Source organism: Salvia splendens, chromosome 11, assembly GCF_004379255.2.
Source record: "Salvia splendens isolate huo1 chromosome 11, SspV2, whole genome shotgun sequence".
NCBI classification, from domain to species: domain Eukaryota; kingdom Viridiplantae; phylum Streptophyta; class Magnoliopsida; order Lamiales; family Lamiaceae; genus Salvia; species Salvia splendens.
The window spans coordinates 4,811,318-4,834,902 of record NC_056042.1 but is presented as its reverse complement, the minus strand read 5'-3'; the positions used below and the strand labels follow the sequence as shown (position 1 = coordinate 4,834,902).

Sequence of the window (23,585 nt, the reverse complement as noted above, 5' to 3'; positions counted from 1 at the left end):
TGAGGGGTTTGAACTCTGCATCGGCGTCAGGGAGTTCGTGGGAATCGGCACTGCTGCTGTACTCCCCGAAGGCGTTGATCTTCGTCCGCTTCGGCCAGCCAGCTTCAACACCCGAACTAAAACTGGTGGAAGTCTGCACCACAAGATAGACCTCCCAATATTTGAATTCCCGAAACCCAATTCACTGTCGGGAACTGTGCTGGTGAGACAGAAGCTTCATATCATCGGTGGACATGCCGCTGGTTGTCGTGCGGAGGTTGTTTTGGTAGATGCCGGAAAATCGGCTGAGCTGCCTCCTCAGCCGCTTATACTGTTTCCGGCATTGCTCTCCATCGTGAGGCTTCCCACCTGGTGGTTTGAATTGGAGGTAGCTTTGGCTAATGCGCAACCACATTTTGTTGATATGCTGGTTAGCCCCGACGTAAGGATCCTCGACTACACTGATCCAGGCCTTCGCCAGCGCGACGCACTCCCCTATGCTCCAAATGGTCCTCTTTCTCCCGCCGGCTTCCTCCCCCTCCTCCTCGGCCCCCGCCCCACCCTCGTTCCCCGCACGCGAGGACGAGATAGTGCCCTTGCCCTGCCCTCTCCCTTGCTTCCGCGTCCTCCCTGCCACCGGTGGCATCTCAGTGGGAAACTCCCTGACCGGAGATAGCCCCAACTCCTTAAAAGAGAAAGTCTCAATGTCGGTGAACTGAGTCTCCAGAGGAGTACTCTGGGGGAATCACTAGACAATAAATCCATGTAGGGGCGATAGACATTGTCCCCAGGTGATTGGGGGACCCCTGCTTGCCCCCCTCCCCCGCGCACCGGCAGGCAGGCATGCCCTGCATCATCCCGGGCATTTGAGGCATCATCCCACCCATCCCTGCACACCAGGGGGGTACATATTGTAGTACCCGGGCATCATCCCTGCCATTTGGGGTTGGGGCATCTTGGAGCCATTCCGAGCTTCATTCCGGACATCGGTGCACTTCCGCCGGCATTTCCCCAACTCTAACGGGAAAAGTCAGCGTTTGTGACTCGTTCGTGACGGGGGAATCACTATCGTGGTGCTCCATTTATCTTCAAAAGAAATGAAAGTAGAGAGAGAAACTCGTTAAAACAAGTGGTGCGAATGAAATGAAGTTCAACGAGCCGTATATATAGAGTTTTTTTAAAATTAAAATCAGGACGTCCGTCGTGCCACCGCAATGGCGGACGTCACGGCGGACGTCGTTGCTTTGAAAGAACTAGTCGATTGGATACGAATCCCAATTACCGCACCCGGCACTACTCAGCACAGGTATTTTCATGGTAAGTCTTTCTTCGTGCAGAGGCGAAGATAAACCTCAGATACTCCTACAACCTGGGCAGAATTCCAGGAGATTGCTCTAATGCCACGGGAAGTCTTGGACAATGAAACTGTAAGCCACTCGAAGGTTGGCCTGGTTATATCAACAGCACACTTAAAGACCTGGACGAAGAGGAGAGTATCAACCACAGGGATTAATTGCCACACGAATTAGTCAACATCTCATTTAGAAACCTGGAGCAGAAGGAGAAGGCAACTATAAGCCGCATTGATGGTTATCACGCAATATTAACAGCTCATCTACAAACCTGGATAAGGAGAGGAAGACTATCAGCCACAAGGATGATTTGCCACACAGCAAGGGAGTGGGTAAAAGTCATGCTGCAGATAGTGTTGGGGGGAGAGAAGACAAGAAAAGATCACCAAGTAACTTGTTCCGAAGGACAGATCCTCTGGCAAGCTTAAAGTGCCTCGCCATCTGTGACCAGATGTGAGTACTCGTTTGCAACCTTATCCAACTGAGGTCGTGAAACACACAAAGGTTCGTTCTGAAAGAGGCGAGCTTCATCAAGTTGCACCGGTTCCTTTTGAACGGGGGGTGACCGTTGGCAGAGTAGACAAGTAGCTGGAAGGGATGAGCATCGTCAGCAGCAGTTGAGTCAGGGCAAGTTCCCAACACACCAGCCTTACTCTCAAGCAAAAGATAGTGTGGAAGTGAGTGATTGTTGAAGAAGTACGGTGCTGAGGAACTTCAGCATGGTATGCGTGTTGAACAGGCTTACGACGGACATCGCCTTCTCAAGGACAGGCATACAACGCACATCACCCTCCCCAACATGATATGAGTGGCGGACAGGTATACGCTACACATCACCTTCCTCAACATGGTATGAGTGGCGGACAGATACATGATTTGAATCAACCTCATCAACGTGGATATGATTGGAGAAGCAGCCAGGGTTATGCTTCTCCCAGCTGCATCTGTTCGATCCATGGGCTCTCCTGCTCCTCCTTACACATCTTACTCTGGGGATGTTCGATCCAAGGCTCTCGGCTCACCCTTAACATCTTACCCGGGAGAAATGAATGTCCGGAGAGCAGAGGTTCATGAGTGGAGTCGAGAAGGTGCAGTTCCTCCGTACCAGGGGTACTCGCATCAGTATGGACTAGCAGGTGCCTCATCATGAAGTTATGGGGAGATAAGAAACACCTGCATCGCAGCGATATGCAGCTCGGTTACATGAGCCCCATCATGCAAGGATGGACCAACACCTCCTCCGAGTTAAGGCCCTTTAGGTTGCTCAAGGTCCCTACTATCCGCACAACACTAACTCGGGCTGGCTTCGTGACTAACTCATTAGTGGATAACCTTTTAAATACTATCTTAGCTCCGTTTATATTCTAGCCATATATCAAACTTCTTTTCTTACGTTTTCTAATTAATTAATGTTGTCGATAAAACGTGCATTGTGGTGCTTGCAGTTTTGTTTGACTGCTCAACTTTTTGGGGGTGGAGTGAGAAAATGATTTCAACTTTCCACTCTGCTTTTCCATGCTTTCTCAATATTCTAATCCCCTCTGTCCTGTCCGAATTCTTTTCAACATGAGATTTAACAAAATGAGATTTTGTTAGTTGAGTGGAGGACAATAAAGTAAGAGAAGGAATAAAGTAGAGAGGAAAAAGTATTATACTGTAGTATTATACTAATTTATTTTAAGACATCTAAGGGAAAATATATGAATGACAAGGGGATTAGCAAGGGATAAGAGGAAGTAGTACATTTTTCTTGGCAAAATCACAAAAATCCATTGCTGTTCTAATTTATGGTATTATACTGTATATCGAAAGTGCGTTTGGTAAGATTGTATTAAGGGGCTAAAATTAATTTAGCCTTAGTCTAATTTCAGTGGGCAGGATTAGACAAAAGTAGGACATGTAATTCCTCCATTCTCACTCTTTTCTTCCTCATCTCCCTCTCACGCTTCACTTAACATGTAACAATATTTTCAGCTCATTAATTGAATTTGTTGAGCCCATTGTGCCAAACACTAAATAAAATTAATTAAGCTTGGCAAATTAGGGGCCATTTACCCCAAATCATTAATCAAATATTTCTTCATTGTCTTCTCTTTGTGCACATGAGAAGTTGTGGGCTTCGAGCCTGTGACCGAAGGGCGAGAACGTGGGCCGTACCAGAAGAACTTCAACATGGCAAAAAATGTCGAGCATAAATATCCACTGAAGATGGGTTAATAGTCCAGGACATTGATGTCATTGACGAAAACGGGCGAAGATCTTTGAAATTCTTGTTAGCAACAACTTCGTTAAAGTCGTGATGCCTCTCGTGCATATTTATCGATCGTTGGGCAATCTGCACAACTAGACTTCTCAAATATTTATTGAGTACTAATGCTTCGATGATCCACAGATAAAATCGTTTGAGACACTCATACCTCATTGACTCAACGATAATGTGCTTGTGCGCATGACCTGTGATTGGCCTGTAGGTGGCATGCTCTCGTGCACCTCTAACCGCAATACACGGCCCGACTCCTCCCTCAACGCTATGCAATGCCCTCCAATGCAGATGTCCTAATAAATCATTTTTTTGGAAGATAGAGTGATACATTTGTAGAAAGTATTATAAGGGACTGTTTTGGTTTGAAAATTATAGCTCATGATTAAACATATACTCCCTTTGTCACATTAAAGATGACTCACTTTCTTTTTTGGATTGTCTCAACTAAGATGATAAAATTGGAAACACCTTTTATCTCTAATTTATTCCCTCTGTCTTACTTTACTTTCTCCACTAACACAAAATAAAGCTGCATAAAATCTCATGCCGCCTAAGAAATGAGCCATCTTCCTTGGAACGGAGAGAGTATTATGCTTGGTTGATGATATTGAATAACATAATTTAATCATAAATGGATAATTAGTCATAACAACTTCCTCCAATTAAAATAATCTCACAACTTAATCCTACATGGATTATTGCATGATAATTAATCATGCTTATTGTATGATAATTAATCATGCTAACCAAATGATATCTAATAGTACAACTTTGTTGCAAATGTTCTTACACTTTTTCAGTATTATATTGCTGGTGGGCCAATTCGTCTAAAGAACAAATTTAGATTTCGATTCAGCTACCAATGAACAGATTAAGCAGCAGTCCCTCCACTCCGAGTTAATAGAATTTTATTTCTATTTTGAAAATAGCAACACATTAGAATAATTTAGGTTTTTATTCTCAAACTTAACATAACATTTATTATTTTATTCTCACAATTAACAAATTAAAAATTCATTTGTTAATCTGTACCAAAAAATAAAATGCCTCCACCAAAAAAAAAGGAATGAGTAATTAAGAAGATGAGAATCAAGTGAAATTGAGAGCTCAGAAATTCAGAATCCATAAAAACTACAACACAGATTTTCAATAGGAAAAAAAAACAAAATATCTTAAAGAACTTGTATCGAATTCATGATAAAACCAAACAAAACAATGACATCTCTAGGCACCAACAAGCTCAGCTGGTTCAGCAACTGGCTCCTCTGCAGGCCTATCCAACTTTGATCCAATATCTTCTGTGTAATCACCGTGAACCTATACGACAAAACATTCATGAATAATTCAGGTGACATTGGCTTTTATTGAACCAACAAAGACATTTCAACCAACCATGTACTTAGTTCGGGGATTATCAAAACTAAGAAAAATCATGATAGGAAAAACATAGCTTACCTCCATCAACTTCCCAAGGTCAAACTTGGGTGCTTTCAAGATTTTCACTTTTCTGATGTACACATTCTGCAGGGGGATAGATGCTTGAAGTAGCCTTTTCAATCTCTTTTCCAATTGACTCGGGAATGAACTTTAGAACCAATTCCTTCAGACTGCAGGACTGTGCTTGGTTAGCCATGATCTCTCGCATCTTCCTCCGAATCTGAAAAGGTACAAGCGAAATTTATACAAACACAGTTGCTAGATAACCTAATGGTGGCTCATCATATGAATTATTGATAACATAAAGCACAACACAAATGAAATGTCAACTGTATAAGCAAATTTTATAAGGTAATTTACCTGGCGGACTTGGCTAGCCTTTGCGTAGCAGGTAACCTTCTGCTGGTTTACACGTTTCTTAGTGAAGGCAATGCAGAACATCCTCAAAGTGTATGCATCAGTAGTCTTCACATCAATATGGGCCTCAATTAGTGATTGCCTCTTCCTGACAAGTGATCTCAACTTGTCTGTGGTAAAGTCCATACCCTACAAATTAGACAGGTGAATACCACAGGTTTAAGATGACCAACGTAATCATATGAAAAACCCAATTAAGAATATGTTATAATTATGCATACCCAGAAGTTAGTGAGAACATTCTTTCCCTGAACGTCTTCAACCCTCAAGCGGATCTTCCTGTAGGCGTGATCCTCATCACCTTGAAGATCAGCCAAGGATGCCTCAATCACACGGTGCTTGAGACCTTCAGATGCGATCTGATGCGATGCAATAATGCCATTAACAAACAAACAACAATACAGGGGAAAGACCCTAACCCTGTGAGGGTATCCCACAGTATCTAAATTTGGATTTTAGGCGCAAATAACATCTTTACAAGAAAGAATTACTTCTACCAAAGAAGGATCCATAACTTCTATTCAAGCGGTTCATTTTCACCAGAAACTGATCAAAGCTTTTCTATGTATAGTAATGACAAAAAAGTGTCTAATCACTAGTTCTCTCATATGTAATGCACTGATAAAGATCAGGAGTAAATTATAGAATGCTGAATACACATACATTTTCATGACTACAAGGTTAAAAATTAAAATGAAAAAATAGGGTAACAATTGTAATCATCATAAATGCAGAAAAACCATAAAATTTGTACCCTGGTACCCTGGGTACGGGTAATTAGGGTTTTCCCAACGTTCTTGTTGCTGAAAACTGAAGGAGCCTTGATATCATACCATTCCTTCTTTGCGAATGGATCAAGACTAAAACAACAGGAATTAGTTTTTTAGTACGGGAAATCAGGGTATTGAAAACTTCAATGATAAACAATTAATTAACACAATCGAAATTATAAAAAAGTAGCAACTCACGCCTTCTTCTTGCCTCCCTTCTTTCCCTTTGAAATCCTCTTGTTCTTTCTGCATCATATCAAACAAAAATTCAGCAATCGAAGATTATAAGGTAAAGAGTGAGCGGTGCGGTTGTAGGATTAGAGATGAGAGAAATACCCGACGGCCATGGTGGAATCGCAGCCTAGCTTTAGCTCTAGCTTTAGCTTGAGATAGGAAGCTGATGAAGATCTGCGTTCAGCGTATAAACCCTAATTTCAGTTGCGGCTATATATGTTTGGGCTTTTGGTTTATTGATACGAAGCTATTGGGCTTTTTGGTGCTAATGGGCTAAAAATATTTTAAATCACCTTTTACTCATTTCAAAAAAATATAGTTTGGGCTAAACATGATATTTTTCATGAAATTTTAAAACGGATTTAAATAAAATAAACTTTTAAAAGTGTCAATTTCTTTATTCACGACTTATATAGAAATTTTTTTTATCATGCATGGCTGGTCTTGTCTACGTGGCATAGTCTGAATTACACATAAAAGAACTTCGTTTCAATACCCTAATTCTTGAATTCGATGTGTCAGAAAGGATAAAATATATTATATTGATAAGTCAGGTTTGAAGAATGACCTGACGTGGGATATTGGCACAAATCTTACAATTTGTAATATTAAAGTATTACCCCCGTCTCATGCTACTTGCCCATTCTATTTTCGTATTATCCCAAACTATTTACACTATTTCTATTTTAGATAAAAATTATGGTATTTAATTAAGATATTAGAGTTAGTTTGTATTTCCTTTATCAAGTGTTGTCTTATTGCACTTAAATTTTTAATTTAATTATACTAATTATTCATGTTCAAATTTACCATGTCAAAGTGAAAATGCGAGTAGCATGGGACGGAGGAGTACCACTTTTACAGTTCATGTCATATACTCCACCATAATTGAGAAATGATGTGTTACATATCTTATTTGAGCATCACCCCATTCGATGCACACTTAGCATTGATTATTTTGTTCAGTATAATTAGTTTGAATTTAATACAATAAAAATGATATTGACATTTTTTTCATTTAACAAATTCATAAAAATCCAAGCCTGATTTATCGATATCCAATTTTAACGATTCCATAAAAAAATACCGAATCGACAACGATTTCATTTGTTTAGGAGCTAATTTTTAAAAAGTGAATATTTTGGACCAACTTCGTGTTTTGACTATATGTTTAGGACCAATTTTGACATTTTACTCATTAATGTATCACCAGAAGTTTCTGAACAAAAACTTAAATACATTTGAGGAATTTTTATACTTCCTCCGTCCAAAAGTAAGAGTTACATTTTGTCATTTCAATCAGTCCCGCAATAAGAGTCATATTTCACTTTTAACATAAATGGTGAGTAGGTCTTACATTCCACTAACTCACTTTACTCACATTCTATTACAAAACAAATATATAAAAGTGAGCCTCATATTTCATTAATTTTTAACTCACTATTTTTTATATTTCTCTAAATCCGTGCCCACACTATTCTTTACATTTTTTTAATTTAGTGCAACAATCAGTAAACAATTAATCTGGGAAAATTGTTGTTGTACATAATAAGTAACCCAATTATAAAATTCCCTCAAGGTCAGTAATATTTATAACATGTAATCCGTGTATTAAATTATAAATATATATAATTGTAAAAAAACATCATTTATATCATTATAAGGTATGTATTTGCCCCATTTAATTTTAAGAAATAACAAATATATCTTCCCCAGATTTGGGGATTGGCTTCAATTCAAAATTTTAAGTATGACAGTGAAACCAAATCAAATGCCAATTAATTGATAAGACCAAATGTGTACAAAAATGAACTATAATATAAATCCTTAAGACCATCTCCAACCATACTCCAAAAATGAGTTTTGGAGCATAAATCTTTTCTAACCATATACCAAACTCAAACCCATTTTTTGTATTTTTTGTGAAACAACACCAAATATGGTGTTACTGCAAAAATTTTATAAGACAAAAACTCAAAAATGATGTAAATTTTGAATTTGATGTAAATGGTTGGAGTAAAACTACTTTTTGGTGTGACGTATACTCGAAAATGAGTTTGAGTTTGGTGTAAATGGTTGGAGATGGTCTAGACCATAATATACACAGAAAATTTAAGAAGGGAAAAGAAGTGCAATGAAGAAAATTTTCTTGTTATTTCTTTTAGCGGAGATCTGCCTTTTTCCCGATGGATGGATGTTTTCTCACATCAAAGCGTCATGTCCATATCCTTAGCAATTTGCCTCCAAATTCTCCATCGTTTAAAAGTTCATTGTGCATTTGGAGATGATGATCTCGGAGATCACATTCCAAACCAAGATTATCAATGGAGTTTTTGTCAAGATGTTACGCAAACCACGATGTTTTCTTGTCGTTTTTGGTGGGTGATGGAGTACGTACTAAACAAGCCCAACAGCAGTAAAGCCCATCAGCCTAAAGCCCAAGAAAGAGTATCAGTTCGGCATGACTAAAGAGTATCAGAGTTCAGTTCGGCACGACCAAAGAGTTCGGCCCCAGCCTACAGCTCGGGAAAAGCCAACCAATCAAACTCTGCTCTCAGGTCGGTATCAAGCTCTACTCTCAGATCGGCAAAAGCTGCTCGGCAATAATTCAGCAGTTCGGTCTCAGTATTCGACCGAACTAGGAGATAGTGGACTCATGCAGGATTTCCACCTCCACTACACCCACGATCTATTTAGTGGTGTCAAGCAGTCATTAACTCATGCAGGATAGTGGACCCATGCAAGATCGCCACGATCTCCACGACATCCACTACCTAGTAAATGGTGCTGCATGCCACGATCTTGGTTCAGTGTATAAATAGAACCTAGATCAGATAGATAGGGTTAGACTCTCTCGCTTTCTAGAGATCAAATACAAAATAGCAAGTCTGTATTGTAAGCTGTAAGAAAACAGATCAAGCAATACAACTCTGCCCTCATTTCTTCCCGTGGACGTAGATTTACCTCAGTAAATCGAACCACGTAAAATCTCTGTGTCGTGATCTGCATCTTCCTGCATTCATCACCATCAAAAATTCGCGGATTCATCAGTGGGGTAGAAAGAATCAAGATTTTGAAGTTTATCGCGAAAAATTCTTCAAGGCCTTACCAAATGAGTCGTGGTGGATAACGAAGAGTGGTGGTATTTACTTTAGTAATCACTCCGAATATAATGATCAAGCACAGAAGAAATATGATTGGAAAAATTAATTAATAGTAGGGAATAAGAGTTTTGTGGTAGTTTTGCAATGTACATATTTGAGACTATTGCGTATGAAATAATCACAATTTGAGCTATGCTTCTCTCTTTCAATCATATTTGTAATTCAACACTGTTCTTATCTTGTTTTGTTTTGGTTACCCACTTAATAATCAGTTATTCAATTTTTGGTAGACTAAATCATTTCAAAATGGGATTATTTATTCATTTAGACGAAAATTGATCGGTTAATCAAACCACAATCACTCCTAATATAACTCCTTTAATTTGTAGATCAATGTGGATTAGTAATATATTCCTTCTCCATTATTAGTGGTGGTGAGTAGTGTGGAATAATTCGAAACCGAGTCCCTTTCATATTTAGTTTCGTTTGCTATTTGTTTTATTTTATTTTCTTCTTAGTTAATAATCCATAATATCCTAATTTAAGGCTAGGTGAAGTCAGGTGACTACACCAAACCCTGATCTTTAGAATTTGATTTCATTATTGTTAGTAAAATAATTTTGATTCTTAGCAAGATTACATAAACGGCGTCCATCAGAGATGTATGTAATTTATGTTAATCGGTTATTAGTTATCTAAATCATAAGATTTAACCAAATTTTGATATATTTTTATCAAAGTTTAAAATCAGAATAATAAATCATCAAGTTACAATTTTTACTAATTGTCTCATCTATATATAAAATATCGCCTTGTAATGACAATTAAAATCAATTTTTTTCATTAAAAAAAGAAAAAATATATATAAATACTTATTTCAGAAAACACATCATTTTAAATATTATTTCAGAAAAAAGATACTATAAAATATCGCCTTGTAATGATAATTGAAAAAAAAACTTCATAATTTAATATTTCAATTTTAAACTTAATAAGATGAATCTTGACCAAATTTAATAATTTAATTCTATTAAACCTATATTAATTTATCACCTCAAAATCCATAGTACAAAATTATCTAGAACAATAAGCATTGCGTAAATACTTTGAATATATATCGTCTTATATTGACTTTATCGATTCTCAAATATGTGTTCTATTTCAGATTTTAGATAAACTTTTTTTTTAGTTTTGCATTCTATCCTTATCCTTAATGTACAAATTATTACTCTTTTAATTTTGCATGCTAGAGATAAAAATATTTTGAACTAATCTCTACGTTGTGTTCGTCATGCTTTCGTTACATTGATGGCATGCAATGGGCAAATCAATATTTATTACCAATGACTTTCAAGTCCTTATTCATAACAGTAAATTAGATTTTATTTTTGTTTTAGCTTTTAATTGCTTCTATGTAATTATCTATGTTGACAGTTTGATTTCATTGTCAACTCTAAATGCAACCACTTATTCTTGATGGACAATCCATGTTATATGTCCCAATATTAATTTGTTTAATGTTAGTGTATTAGTGTTAATTAACCCGATTCTAAGTGGTTGAATGATTTAAGGATAAAGAGAAAAGATAAATGTACATAAATTATACACGTACACAATATCTTCAAAATTTTAAATTTAAGTAAATTTGATTAAAAATTAGTTTTGTTATTTATTATATTATAGCAATAAGAAAGAAGTGATATAGAAATTTTATGTCGAATCATAGCTTTATTTCGAGCTTGATTCAAATTAATTATACAATTTTTAGTAAGAAAATATTTTTTTGCTTAGATATACAAATATTAAGTTAAAATTTTAATTTTTTTCAAAGTGTTGCAAAATGAGTAGTATGAAATTTACTTTAAATCAATTAATGTTTATAAAACGATTTTCATTATAAAATATTAAAAAAAGTTTAATTGTGTAAGTACATAATTGTACGTTTATCACTGCTTGATAAGAGAAATAGAGTTTCATTACACTCGTGATTAATTTTAGGCAAACACCCAGTATTTTATTTTTATTTTTTATTTTTGTCAAAATTAAATCGAATCAAAACCGAATTTTCATAAAAATTAAACCCAACCAAACCAAACTAAAATCCGAATAAAATTAAATCCCAAAAACCAAAAATTGAACAACAAATAAAAACCGAACAAAAATAAAAATACCAATTGTATCAATATGTCAATATCCAAAAAATTAAATAGCTGAAATTTCGTTAATCAAATACTACGTGAGCCAAATTGAAACCGAAAAATATATAAACATAAATATATTATAATATTAAAAACAAGTTCGTTTTTTAGATACACGAATCCAAACCGAAAAATTGAAATTTCTTAAAAAAAATAAAATTGAACCAAAATCCAAAAAAATTAAACTTAAAATTCGGTTTAATTCAATTTAGATATTCAAATTTTGGATTTTTTTCGCTCACCCTATAGTTAAACACCAACTTTTTCTTTTTATTGTTATTATATATTCTTGTTTATCAAGTTTGGAATAGTATTGTTAGTGCTTTATCTCTTATATTAACATGTAGTAATAATCAAGGAGTACTTATAAGTTATAACGCATAATCATCATAACAAATCTGAAAATTAATGTTAAACAAGACCTATCAAAATTTATCTTTAACCACATCTGTAGTTTCAACTTTCAAGAAGTACATATGTATATCCATATTCATGTATGAATAGAAAAGAATTGTATGGGAATTATGTATGAAGTCAATATTGAATTATAAGCAAAATGACTAAGAAAATAGGAAACTATATATACGTATGCGGTGCGTGGCTAATGATGTGGCCTACTTCTTTAATTATGGTCGAAATTTAATAGATTTTCATTATAGCGTGGAACATGCAACCACTATTAATTCAGCTGTGCATAATGTATACATTGAATGGATTATTATATCAGTTTTTTTATAATAATAAATTAAAATCTATCACACCTACAAAAATCAAATTGCACGGCAACATTAGTGAAAATTCTAAACGAATTGGTTTTATCTAAAACTAAGGAATGAAAAGACAGCAGTTGTTCTTCCTTATCCGATCATCTAAGTGAGTAATTAACTACAACCATCTAATTTGGTGTTATATTGACATTACATCAATCACAGAGTTTTATCGATCTCATGTACTAAAGGTGTACTAAAACAATTAATTAATTTGTCTAGAAGTTTCTATTGGCTAAATGTTTATTATAAAAGTTGTAAGTTTCAATTCAGTATTGAATTGTCGTGAATTTCGATTTGTTGTTTTGTACTTAATTTACTCTGGAAATACATAGACACGATTCACTGAAATTTAATTAAAAATGGTAGAAACTAGAAGAATAAATATTAATGATATTTTAGTTTTTGAGGTCATACATCAAAATTATTAGTGATATTGATTTGGAACAATTAACTTATGAATAATTGTAGTAGTAAATTATAAAGACCGATTTTATAAGTAAATCATTACTGAATGAAAATAATAAAACAATAACAAATATTGTGTTTTGAAACAATCTTGCCATGACTTGGTCACTTGATATGAACTCGACAAACTTACTGCTTACATATTAAAGAAGTGTAAAAACTAAAAAGTACTAAAACACAATCATATATTAAAATATTTAAAAGACTCACAAATAAACAACAAAGCATCAACGTGGATGCTTTCCCGTATTCACATCAAGTATAGAAGAATAGAACTAAATAGGGCACTCACAATATAAGTTTCCGTTTTTTAAATCATTATTTATAAGCTAATTGTATTAGAGTCAAATACAAAAATATGATATAGTATAAAATAATCTTGATTTACAATAGAGTATTGATCTTTTCATATCAGAAAAAAATAATCTCAGATGTTATTAGTTCAGTTCAATTCAATCTCAATTAATTTCAGACAAATGAATCTCAATCCATCGTATTATCTTATTGATGACGTAAGGGTTTGTTCATTTATACGAGAGAGGATGACGTCAGCAGGGCGTCAGCGTGACGTAAAATGTGGCAAAGCTCCCTCCCTCTGAAGGAAGAAGAATCCACAGCTGCCTCTCTGGCCCCACTCCTTGTCCCAAAATCAACTAACCGAATTAAACTCCTCCAACTACATAAACCCGATGCATTGAAGCCAAATTTTATACTCAATTCAAATTCACATCCCACTTCACAAAAGTATAAAATCCCCCTCCAAAAATTATCAAGAAATCATATACAAAAACATGTCCAACGTTGTCACCGATCCTCGCCCCGTTGTCAGAAAGTTCCTGGCTCGGCCTCAGCACGAAGGCGTCGGCGCCACCGTCAGAAGAAGCATCGGAAGGTCAGACAACCTCAACTACTTCTTCATCAAATTTATCCTTTTTTGGCAAATCCTAAACTTCGGGTTTTTTTTTCCTAATTTGAAGGTTTGAGCTGAAATACTTCGATCCTTTTCTTGTTCTTGACGAGTTCTCAGGTGTGGTTATTGTCTCTGTTTTCTTTATTTTTTCTGATTTTTAGTTCTTGAATGAGTTTGACTTGATTTCGTGTTGTAATTTTTATTGAAATGGGATTGCAGTTTCTGCTCCAGCTGGATTTCCTGATCACCCACATAGAGGTTTGTTCATCATTTTTTTTTTCCATTTCTCATTGATGATAAATTTTTTTTATTATGGTGATTAGTAGTGATGTATATCTGTTTTAATGGTATTATAGGATTCGAGACTGTCACCTACATGCTGCAGGTATAGAGCTACACTGTTTTCTAATGTGTATTGTTTGACATCATAGTTTTGACTTGAAAAAGTTTTTCTACAGTTGCTCTACTACTATCTTTAAATATTTTCATGTTTTGAAAGGATCTTGTTGTCTGATGCTAGTATAAAATAATACGACAGCATAAGCAAGCAACATTAGAAAATTAGGAGATGGACCATGTCATGATTTTGCCATAATGAATGGCTAGGAAAGCTGATTTTCAAGTGGATGTGACTGTGAAGAAAGCAACATTCATCATTTGTTTAAGTTGACAAATCAAATAATTAAATTGGACTTAAAACATGCCTCAGTCATCTACTTTCTCACCTTATCACTTTAGGCCGGCATGACAAAAGATTAGTACTACTATATGATGTTGTTTAGTTATGAATATGTCCTTAGCCTCGAGATAGTGTCATTTGAATTAGTCTTGGTCCCCATTTGTGATAAAATTAATCAATTTAATCTCGAGTAACTGAACAATCACTATTATGTACGACTGGTTTGTCAGGGAGCGGTGACACATGAGGACTTCGAGGGGCACAAGGGCACGATCGAAGCCGGTGACCTACAATGGATGACTGCAGGAAGAGGTATTGTCCACTCAGAAATGCCTGCAGCAGAGGGAACTCAAAAGGGATTGCAATTATGGATCAACCTCTCCTCCAAACACAAAATGTGAGTGCCCCATAACTCTACACTATGAAAAAGACAAACACCCTTCTTTCCTTTTCAATAGTGCTAGCAAGTGGAGTATCAAAAGTGGTCACACATTTACTAACTTTATGTGTAGGATTGAGCCAAGATATCAAGAAATGAAGAGCATGGAGATAAAAGAAGCTTCTAGAAACGGTGTGGAAGTGAGAGTGATTGCAGGGGAATCATTGGGTGTGAAGTCAGAGATATACACAAGAACTCCCACCATGTTTCTTGACTTCACACTCAAGCCAGGGGCACACATTAGGCAGCCAATACCTCTGTCTTGGAATGCCTTTGTGTATGTTTTAGAAGGAGAGGGTGTGTTTGGGAAGGAGAGATGTTCGGCCGTGTCGGCCCACCACCTCCTCCTCCTTGGGGAGGGCGACGGCCTCTACGCCTCCAACAAGTCATCGAAGGCGCTGAGGTTTATTCTGGTTGGAGGAGAGCCGCTGGGGGAGCCCGTGCGCCAGTACGGTCCCTTTGTGATGAACACACAAGAACAAATAGATCAAACTATTGAGGATTATGAGAATTGTACTAATGGATTTGAGAAGGCTAGGCAGTGGAAGTCTCAATCCAGTTTTGTATTTGGTTATTGATTTTGTTATGATCATGTCATTTTGTTGTTGCACACATACATATATTGATAGTTAAGTGATAAAGATCATTATGTCGTGTGATATTTCCTCTCCTAAATATTTCACAAAATTCCATTTCTAGATTAACTAGTTTATGAAGTAACCATGTTTTGAGGTTTTCTACACTAGTGTCTCCTCTATTAAATACTATAAAAATTTAATCTTGTTAAATTGATATCCTCATCTTTCAATTACTACAATATTTCCGTAATGATTCTAATAAAACTGCCAATTGTATAGAAATTATTTATATAGTTGATTTTATTTTTAAAGCATAATTTTTTTAATTATCTTATTTATAGTTCATTGGTTTTCTTATAAATGTTTCTGAATGATATCCATACTTGCACGTTCACTAATTTTCTTGTAAGGATCATAGAATTGCAACATATCCAATCATTATTTGTTTGTTAAGTAAAAAATAAGATTTGAATCCTCCGAAAATCCTCACAAATGCATAAGCTTTCGCACCCCTAGATATGAACAATAGTTAAACTCAGATTTTCGAAGAGTTTTTAGTTTCACAGCATTGATTTTTTTTTTTTATTTTTGTTATTTACTAATACTATCTATTATCATGATTGATTTTGCTGAATTTATAAATGTTATGGTTTTGTCTACACTGTTTTTTTAATCATTTTCTTTTGAAGTGAAGCTTTGCTTAATTAAAATTTATATGCTTGAATTTAATTTGTGTAATACTCCAAAATTTGATGTATTTATCTATTTTAATCGATGCAAATAATAATAATAATTCCTGATTGGCTCCACCAATTTTGGAATCTGTGTCTTCTCTTCGTTTCCCTGTGTGTTGAGGGATCTCCATGGTTTATGGCGTGGCTCACAATGGCAGCCACAATCCAAGCGAATTCTATGCCTCTCCTACATTACCTTACCTCTTGACCCCCACACAACAAAGGGGAAAAAGTAAGAAACAAAAACAGAGAGAGCAAAACGGAGAAGAACGCGTCTTTCTCTCGCGTGGTACTTGGAATTCGCCATTCCAACGGGATCTCATTCCCCCGACCCCTTTCTGGGGAACGTGATGCCGATCTCCACAAAGGAGGAGGACGCTCCCAAGAAGACCTCTTCCCCCATGAGTTTTAAGAAGCTCGTCCCCAAAATTCTCCGCACCAATTCCATGAAGAACCTCTTCAAATCCAAAAAACCCCGCCCTCCCCCCGAGATCGTCCGCGATGTCACCAGACTCCTCTCCTTCGTCGATTCCGATTCCGATTCCAACACCGCTACCAGCCCCAGGCGCAATGACAAGGTTCCGTACCTCCATTTATTCACCCATCAGATCTACGGCATTGCTTTCGTGTACTTTTATTAATACTCCATGAACACTTTTGATTGCAGTTGGCGCAATTGGATGCCGATATCAGGGAGATGAAATCGATTCTGTACGGAATTGAGGAATCCGAGCCTGTTGCAGAAGCTTGTGCGCAATTGACTCAGGAGTTCTTCGCCGGTGACACAATGCGGCTGCTCATTCGCTGCCTCCCCAAATTGAACTTCGAGGTAACACACTTTTTACGAGAACGATGCTTCTGTTTTTGGTTTGAGTTTTTGTGATCGCATGGACATGTTTTTTCCTCTGTGAAGACTCGCAAGGATGCAACGAGAGTGGTTGCGAATCTGCAAAGGCAACCGGTTCATTCACGGTTGATTGCTTCTGACTACTTGGAAAAGAACATCGATCTTTTGGACGTTATGATCACTGGGTGAGTAATATACACATGCATTCTAGTATATAGTTCAGATTGATGATATTTAGAGCTTTCGATAGCTTTCATCTTTGTTATCGATGTATGGAGACTTTACTGCGTTTACTTGCTTCATGAATTTATCATAATTTCATAACGCAGATGAAACTGACAAATGTCCCTTCTTTTACTAGCATATCTCTCTTTTTTTCTATTATATGTGAAATGCTGGTTTTGCATTACATTTTTAGCCTCTTACCGCGTTTATGTGAAATGCTAGTATATGGAGATTTTACTGCGTTTACTTGCTTCCTGAATTATCATAACATCATAACCTTTTCTGCTGATGAATGCCCTCCTTTTACTAGAATATATCTCTCCTTTTCTAGTATATGCAAAATGCTGGTTTTACATTACATTATTTACAGGCACGAAGATCCTTCAGTTGCTCTGCATTACGGAGGAATGTTAAGGGACTGCCTAAGACATCAGGTGGTCGCTAGGTAAGAAGCTTAACAATTTAGACTTTCCAAGTCATATTTTGTTCATTCAGATGCCACTCTCTCATTCGCTCCATGAACTCTTAATCTTTCTTTGCTCGCAGTTATGTTTTGAAGTCAGCCCATATGAAGAAGTTTTTCGACTACATTCAACTTCCAAATTTTGATGTTGCTTCGGATGCTGCTGCTACCTTTAAGGTTATCCATTATGGTTTCAGTTTCTGTGTCTTAGTTGTTGTTTCCCTGGCTAATTCTATATGCTATGAATTTATCATCACTTAAGATTTTGGTGATACCTAGCTAAGGAGTAGTTGTTTTTGGATTTTCTCTATGGCAGTCTTATATCTCTATTATATTAATAAGTAGCCAATTTTTTCCTCCATGTTGTAAACACTTTAGTGCAATAATTTGGTGCATGGATGTATGATTGATTGATAGACCATGTTGATTTCTGGATGTGCTTTTAGTAATATGTGATTTATATATCTTTCTTTTGCATTCTTGATAGTATCATATGACTGAAGTTATATATATTCCTGCTATATTTTTCCAGGAGCTCATGACACGGCATAAGTCCACCGTTGCAGAATTTCTTACAAAAAATTATACTTGGGTATGGTTTTCTTTTCCCTAGTTAGCTGTTGCAAATTTAATAGGAAGTATAGTACATGAGCTTCTTGCTTCTGTTTGTGAAATTTCCCTAAAGTCTTAAGTACCTTATATTTATCTTAATGTTTTCTTCATAGTTCTTTTCTGATTTCAACTCAAAGTTGCTGGAGTCTCCAAACTACATGACCCGTCGCCAAGCTATCAAGGTATGGAGTTTCCTAAGAATCACCTTTTTCTGTTTCGAAACAACTGACAACCAGCTTTTGCATTCGTGTATTTTCAACCCTATACCGGCTCCTTATCTCCGTTGGACTAGAAGTGATAAATGACTAGTGATGTTGATCTTGCTGTAAGACATCTGAGACTAATGATATCTTTTGCTTTTCAGCTTCTAGGAGACATGTTGCTTGATAGATCTAACTCCGGGGTCATGGTGCGCTATGTCAGCTCCAAGTACAACATGAAAGTTCTCATGAATCTCATGAGGGTAATATATATCTCTGTAACCGCTACAAAGCTTCCATTGATGATGTCACAACATCTAACGTTGGTGCTTTTGTGTTGCAGGAAACACACATGTGCATACAGATCGATGCATTCCATGTGTTCAAGGTACCTCATGCCTCGACACTAGCTAGTCATATAGTGTAATAAGTTGTGGTGTACTAGTGCTAACTCAGCCATGTTTGCAGCTGTTCGTGGCGAACAAGAACAAGCCTGCTGATATCGTCAACATACTCGCCGCCAACAGAAACAAACTCCTGCGGTTTTTTGATGGCTTCAACACCGAGAAAGGTAAACTCGGTGATCTAACATAACAATGCAACATGCTGTAAGAGTGATGAGGCTCTAACTAAGGATTTGTTGTGCAGAGGATGAGATGTTTGCGGCAGACAAAGCTCAGGTGGTTAAGGAGATCAGAGAACTTGTGGCGACGGCCCCGGTGGGATGCTCCGGGGAATTGTTCAAGCCCATCGCAGGCCAACTTGAGCAATCTGTTGGAGCTGTTCATACAAGAAAGTGCCAATAATAATGTGTTTGTAGACAGTTGAAAGTTGGCAAACTACTTACTCATACTTCCACAGAATTTGATTTTTTTTTCTGTCGAGTATGAGCTTTTCTGGAGATTCAGCTTAAGATTTTGATTCTTTAATAGGGAAAAAAAGAAAAAGAAAAAAAAACTCCCCCGCTATGTGTGTTTTAGCAGCCTAGCAGGGGTACACAATTTTGAACCAGTATTGTTACTTACGATATTTACAGAGATGTTTTTTTTTCTCACTTCGTAAAACACATGAACTGATGAACACAATCCCTTATTACCCTTTTTCCGAATTTAATGAGTACGTAAAAAATCAATTCAGAATTACAGTATTACTATTATTTAATGTAATTAGTAATATAATGAGAAATTATTAGATGCACATTATCAAAGAAAGTCGTTCACTACAACTTTCTCCCTCAAAAACAATTCTTTAAAATTTTAATTTAATTATTCACTATGTAACACAGCCATTTTCAGAATAATGGAGTATACTTTTGTAACATGATTATCAGTTTTTAGATTTAGAATTCAGCATTACTATCTATAACTACCTATTCAAACATAATTATAGGGCTGACTTAGTCCCGAAAAGTCTAAATTGGACAAATTTGATAGTATAAATCATACTTTCCGTCCCTAAAAGTTTATCATAATTATTATCACGACCGCCCTTTAGGGTTAATAAAAATGGGCGACCGTGATTAAAAGAATTCAATAAAGAGACGAAAAGAATTAGGGTTTCAATACAAGTGGGACCAACAATTAATGTTCAAAGAAGGTGACAAGGGGTTTGACATTATCCAACAAAATTTCAAGTATCCAATATCTAATAATTTAAGTTGTAGACCCAAAAAATGATAAGTAAAAGCAATGTCACAGCGGAAACGACCAAGAGAAATAGTGACGTCATGTGTGAAGACACAACGACACTCATAAATCAAAGATAACCAATTCATTCTCCAATTAACTTGCTCAACACCACCATATTCTCGTCGCCGCTCAACCTGCACATAGGGAAAACACATGCAGGGCTGAGTACTTAATATACTCAGTGGACACATGCCGAAAACAGTTGATAAAAGTTATGTCATCCATACCATTGTGAACTCGAGTTTTACATTTAGAAAAGAGATATCATCGAGTATCACAAAACAGTTTCATAGCCTGGCCAGACAAAACAATCTCCCCACTTTCTCAACAACCAATCATTCACATCCTCTTACCATAGTGCGACGAAAGTGTGGCCACACTATTCGCCCACGAGACCGGCCGACTAGCAAGGACGACTCACGATCCCATATGTGTACACAGCCTGATAGGGTTTGTGGCCCTACTCAGACCCGAATTCGTTTAACATAGCCCTATAGCCTAATGGAGCGAACTCACAAACTAGGCATCAGGCGACAATCTCATCACTTAGCCCTATAGCCTAATGGAGCGAACTCACAAACCAGGCATCAGGCGACAATCTCATCATTAAAACACACATGGCATGACATAACAATTTAAACCACCCTTATTCCACCATAATCATACTTTTGAAAGCGTAAATGAGTTTAGTAAAAGAAAGCCCACCTCAAGTGCTTAATTCGAAATTATTTCCTTTCCCTTGATATCACGTCTCGCTTGCAAGGAATCACCTTAAGCATTTAAATAACATATAAATCAACACAACAAATCAAGCCAATAAATAAGAAGCATGCACTCTATGACTTTGATAGTTTTTATCAATAAGATTATATTCTTTTTTCATTAGACACTTGGGTACTTCGATTATTTCTAGCCGCTCACGCTACAAAAACTTTACGAAAAGATAACACGAACCACGAGGGTTTAATTAGCTCGATTCTATTCGCCAACAATTAGTCCAACAACAGAAGCAGAAACTCTCAAGCCAAGCCCAAAGACTTAAATAGGTACGGCCACTTCCAAGAATTTAAAAGAACTAGCCCAAAGTTTAATTAAACAATCCACATCCCTTTTGCAAAACAAAAATAAAAAGAAATTTAATAAAGAATAAAAAGTATACTCTCATTCCCAACATGCACACATACACGAATATTCCCTTTTTCCAATACAGCACACTTCCATTTTAAATCAAATATTGACCAAGAATTCAAATATTCTCATTCCAACAAAAGTCGCCGGCCCTCTCTCTTTCAATTTCGTTCAAAGTTCTTCCAAGTATACACCCAAATTTCTCAAATTTGAAACACTCAAATTGAAGATTACAAAAGTACACACACCAATTCCCTCTCTCCCTACTGAAATTCTTAGTCCAACACCGGCCAAAATTCATTTGCTGAACAAAACATAGTTTCCTTATTCCCATCTCTCTTTCCCCTTTCCTCGGTCTCTCTCTCCTTTCCCGAAAGATACAAAATCCCCAAATGACCGGACACTCTCTTCTCGTGTCGTCGTCTCCACGAGCAGCCGCTGTCTCAACGCGCAACCGCTCCGTTGCCGTTGTCCGTCGGCTTCGGCAGCTCCGTTTCCACCCCCGAAACAGCCCCGATTAACCCCGCAGATAAGTTCTTAATTTGAGTTCATGAACTAAAGCTCGAATCTTTGATTTAGATTGTTCAAATTATCGATTTGTTTCAATTACATTTTTTTATGAGATGCACAAATATGGAATTGAATAGGAATTGGGTGGAAGAATGGTATACCTTCATTTTGCAGATTTGCAACTAAACGAAACAGGAACCCCCTCACTTTGGTTCTCGGTTTGGTTTCTGACAGGAAGAATGAGTGAAACATATAGGCAAAATTCCAAGAAGGGACGTTATGGCAAAATGTATCCGCCATTTGGACCCTGAAAAAAAAGATTCCAGCCATGGTATAGACGCCAGAGCTTCTCGCGTGTCTTAAAAGTATAGACGCATATTCCTCTCGCGTGTTAAAAGGAAGAGACGCGTCTTCCTCTCGCGTGTATTAAAGAAGAGATGCGTCTTCCTCTCGCGTGTTTAAAGCAAACACGCGACACGCTCTCGCGTGTCTCCTTGCTCCACAAAATCACTCCAGACGGCAGAACATACGACATTACGCGAAGAAGAGAAGAAAATCGGCGAAAATTCTGCCCAACCAGCCAAATTCGAAGCCTAGTCCGCTAATTAGCTCTCCCATTCCAATTTGAAGTGTTGTTAGGTAACTTTCAACCCTTATTTTCGTTTTTATTGGTATATTTTAGGTGGGGTTATAATAGTTAGGGTTCATGGGGTAGAAATCATTTTGTTGAATTTGGTGTTGAATTATTCAATTTGGTTGATTTTATCTTGAATTTGGTTTGTATTTGATGTTGAATTATTCAATTTGGTTGATGTTTTGTTGAATTTGGTGTTATTTAGTTGCATTTGGTGTTAATGTGGTGATTAAATTTGGTTGATGTTTTGTTGAATTTGGTGTTATTTTGTTGCATTTGGTGTTAATGTGGTGAATGTGATTGATATTTTGTTGAATTATTGAATTTGGTTGAACTATTGTTGAATTATTGAATATGGTTGAACATGGTGTTAATTTGTTGAATTTGATGTTAATTTGTTGAATTTGGTTGAATTTATTAAGTGAATTTTTTTTAATAAAATTTCGTTTATAATTAAACATGTTAAATTTTGATTATATTAGGATGTCGCGATATGGACCAGAAGATCCTTCTGTTTTGCGCTTTGAGGGACATTTCTGGGAAATCGATAATCATCACAGACGCGTGATTGATTATGTTTGTAGGTTTGGTTTAGGTGGAGTTCTTTTCTGTGGTAAGGCTCTGGATGTAGATCATTCGTTGAGAACCATCGGAACCATCACAATCAGAGTCATCTGCACCACCAACATTATCTGCACCATCACAATTATCAGAACCATCTGCACCATCACCATTATCAGACCCATCCGAACCATCACAATTATCAGAACCATCATAACCATCACATGTCAAATTTGGTACATCTAGTGGTTCATCAACCTCTCTCCCAGATGTGTTAAATTCAAAGCTATGATATTCATCATCCCTCCTAGATGTCCCGACATCAAAACTAGGATAACCATCTCTCCTAGATGTTCCAACATCATGATGAATGATAGGTGGTTCAAAT

General features: G+C 36.6%; 3 protein-coding genes and 1 pseudogene across 4 annotated transcripts in view; 2 read left to right on the top strand and 2 right to left on the bottom strand.

Annotated features, from left to right (window-relative positions):
* The window catches only part of LOC121756375 (peptidyl-prolyl cis-trans isomerase FKBP16-1, chloroplastic-like), a 542,442-nt gene that overhangs the window by 59,737 nt on the left and 459,120 nt on the right, over nt 1-23,585 (bottom strand). The window lies entirely within an intron of this gene.
* LOC121756373 lies at nt 4,669-6,656 on the bottom strand (annotated as a pseudogene).
* LOC121756366 (pirin-like protein) lies at nt 13,700-15,678 on the top strand. Its single transcript, XM_042151897.1, has 6 exons — nt 13,700-13,881; nt 13,967-14,016; nt 14,119-14,157; nt 14,256-14,284; nt 14,809-14,975; nt 15,091-15,678. The coding sequence occupies exons 1-6, from the start codon at nt 13,781-13,783 to the stop codon at nt 15,593-15,595; spliced, it is 891 nt and encodes a 296-aa protein (XP_042007831.1). The 5' UTR covers nt 13,700-13,780; the 3' UTR covers nt 15,596-15,678.
* LOC121756357 (putative MO25-like protein At5g47540) lies at nt 15,951-19,740 on the top strand. Its single transcript, XM_042151887.1, has 11 exons — nt 15,951-16,907; nt 16,997-17,158; nt 17,243-17,361; nt 17,772-17,846; nt 17,948-18,041; nt 18,397-18,456; nt 18,590-18,658; nt 18,841-18,939; nt 19,020-19,064; nt 19,145-19,247; nt 19,325-19,740. The coding sequence occupies exons 1-11, from the start codon at nt 16,680-16,682 to the stop codon at nt 19,480-19,482; spliced, it is 1,212 nt and encodes a 403-aa protein (XP_042007821.1). The 5' UTR covers nt 15,951-16,679; the 3' UTR covers nt 19,483-19,740.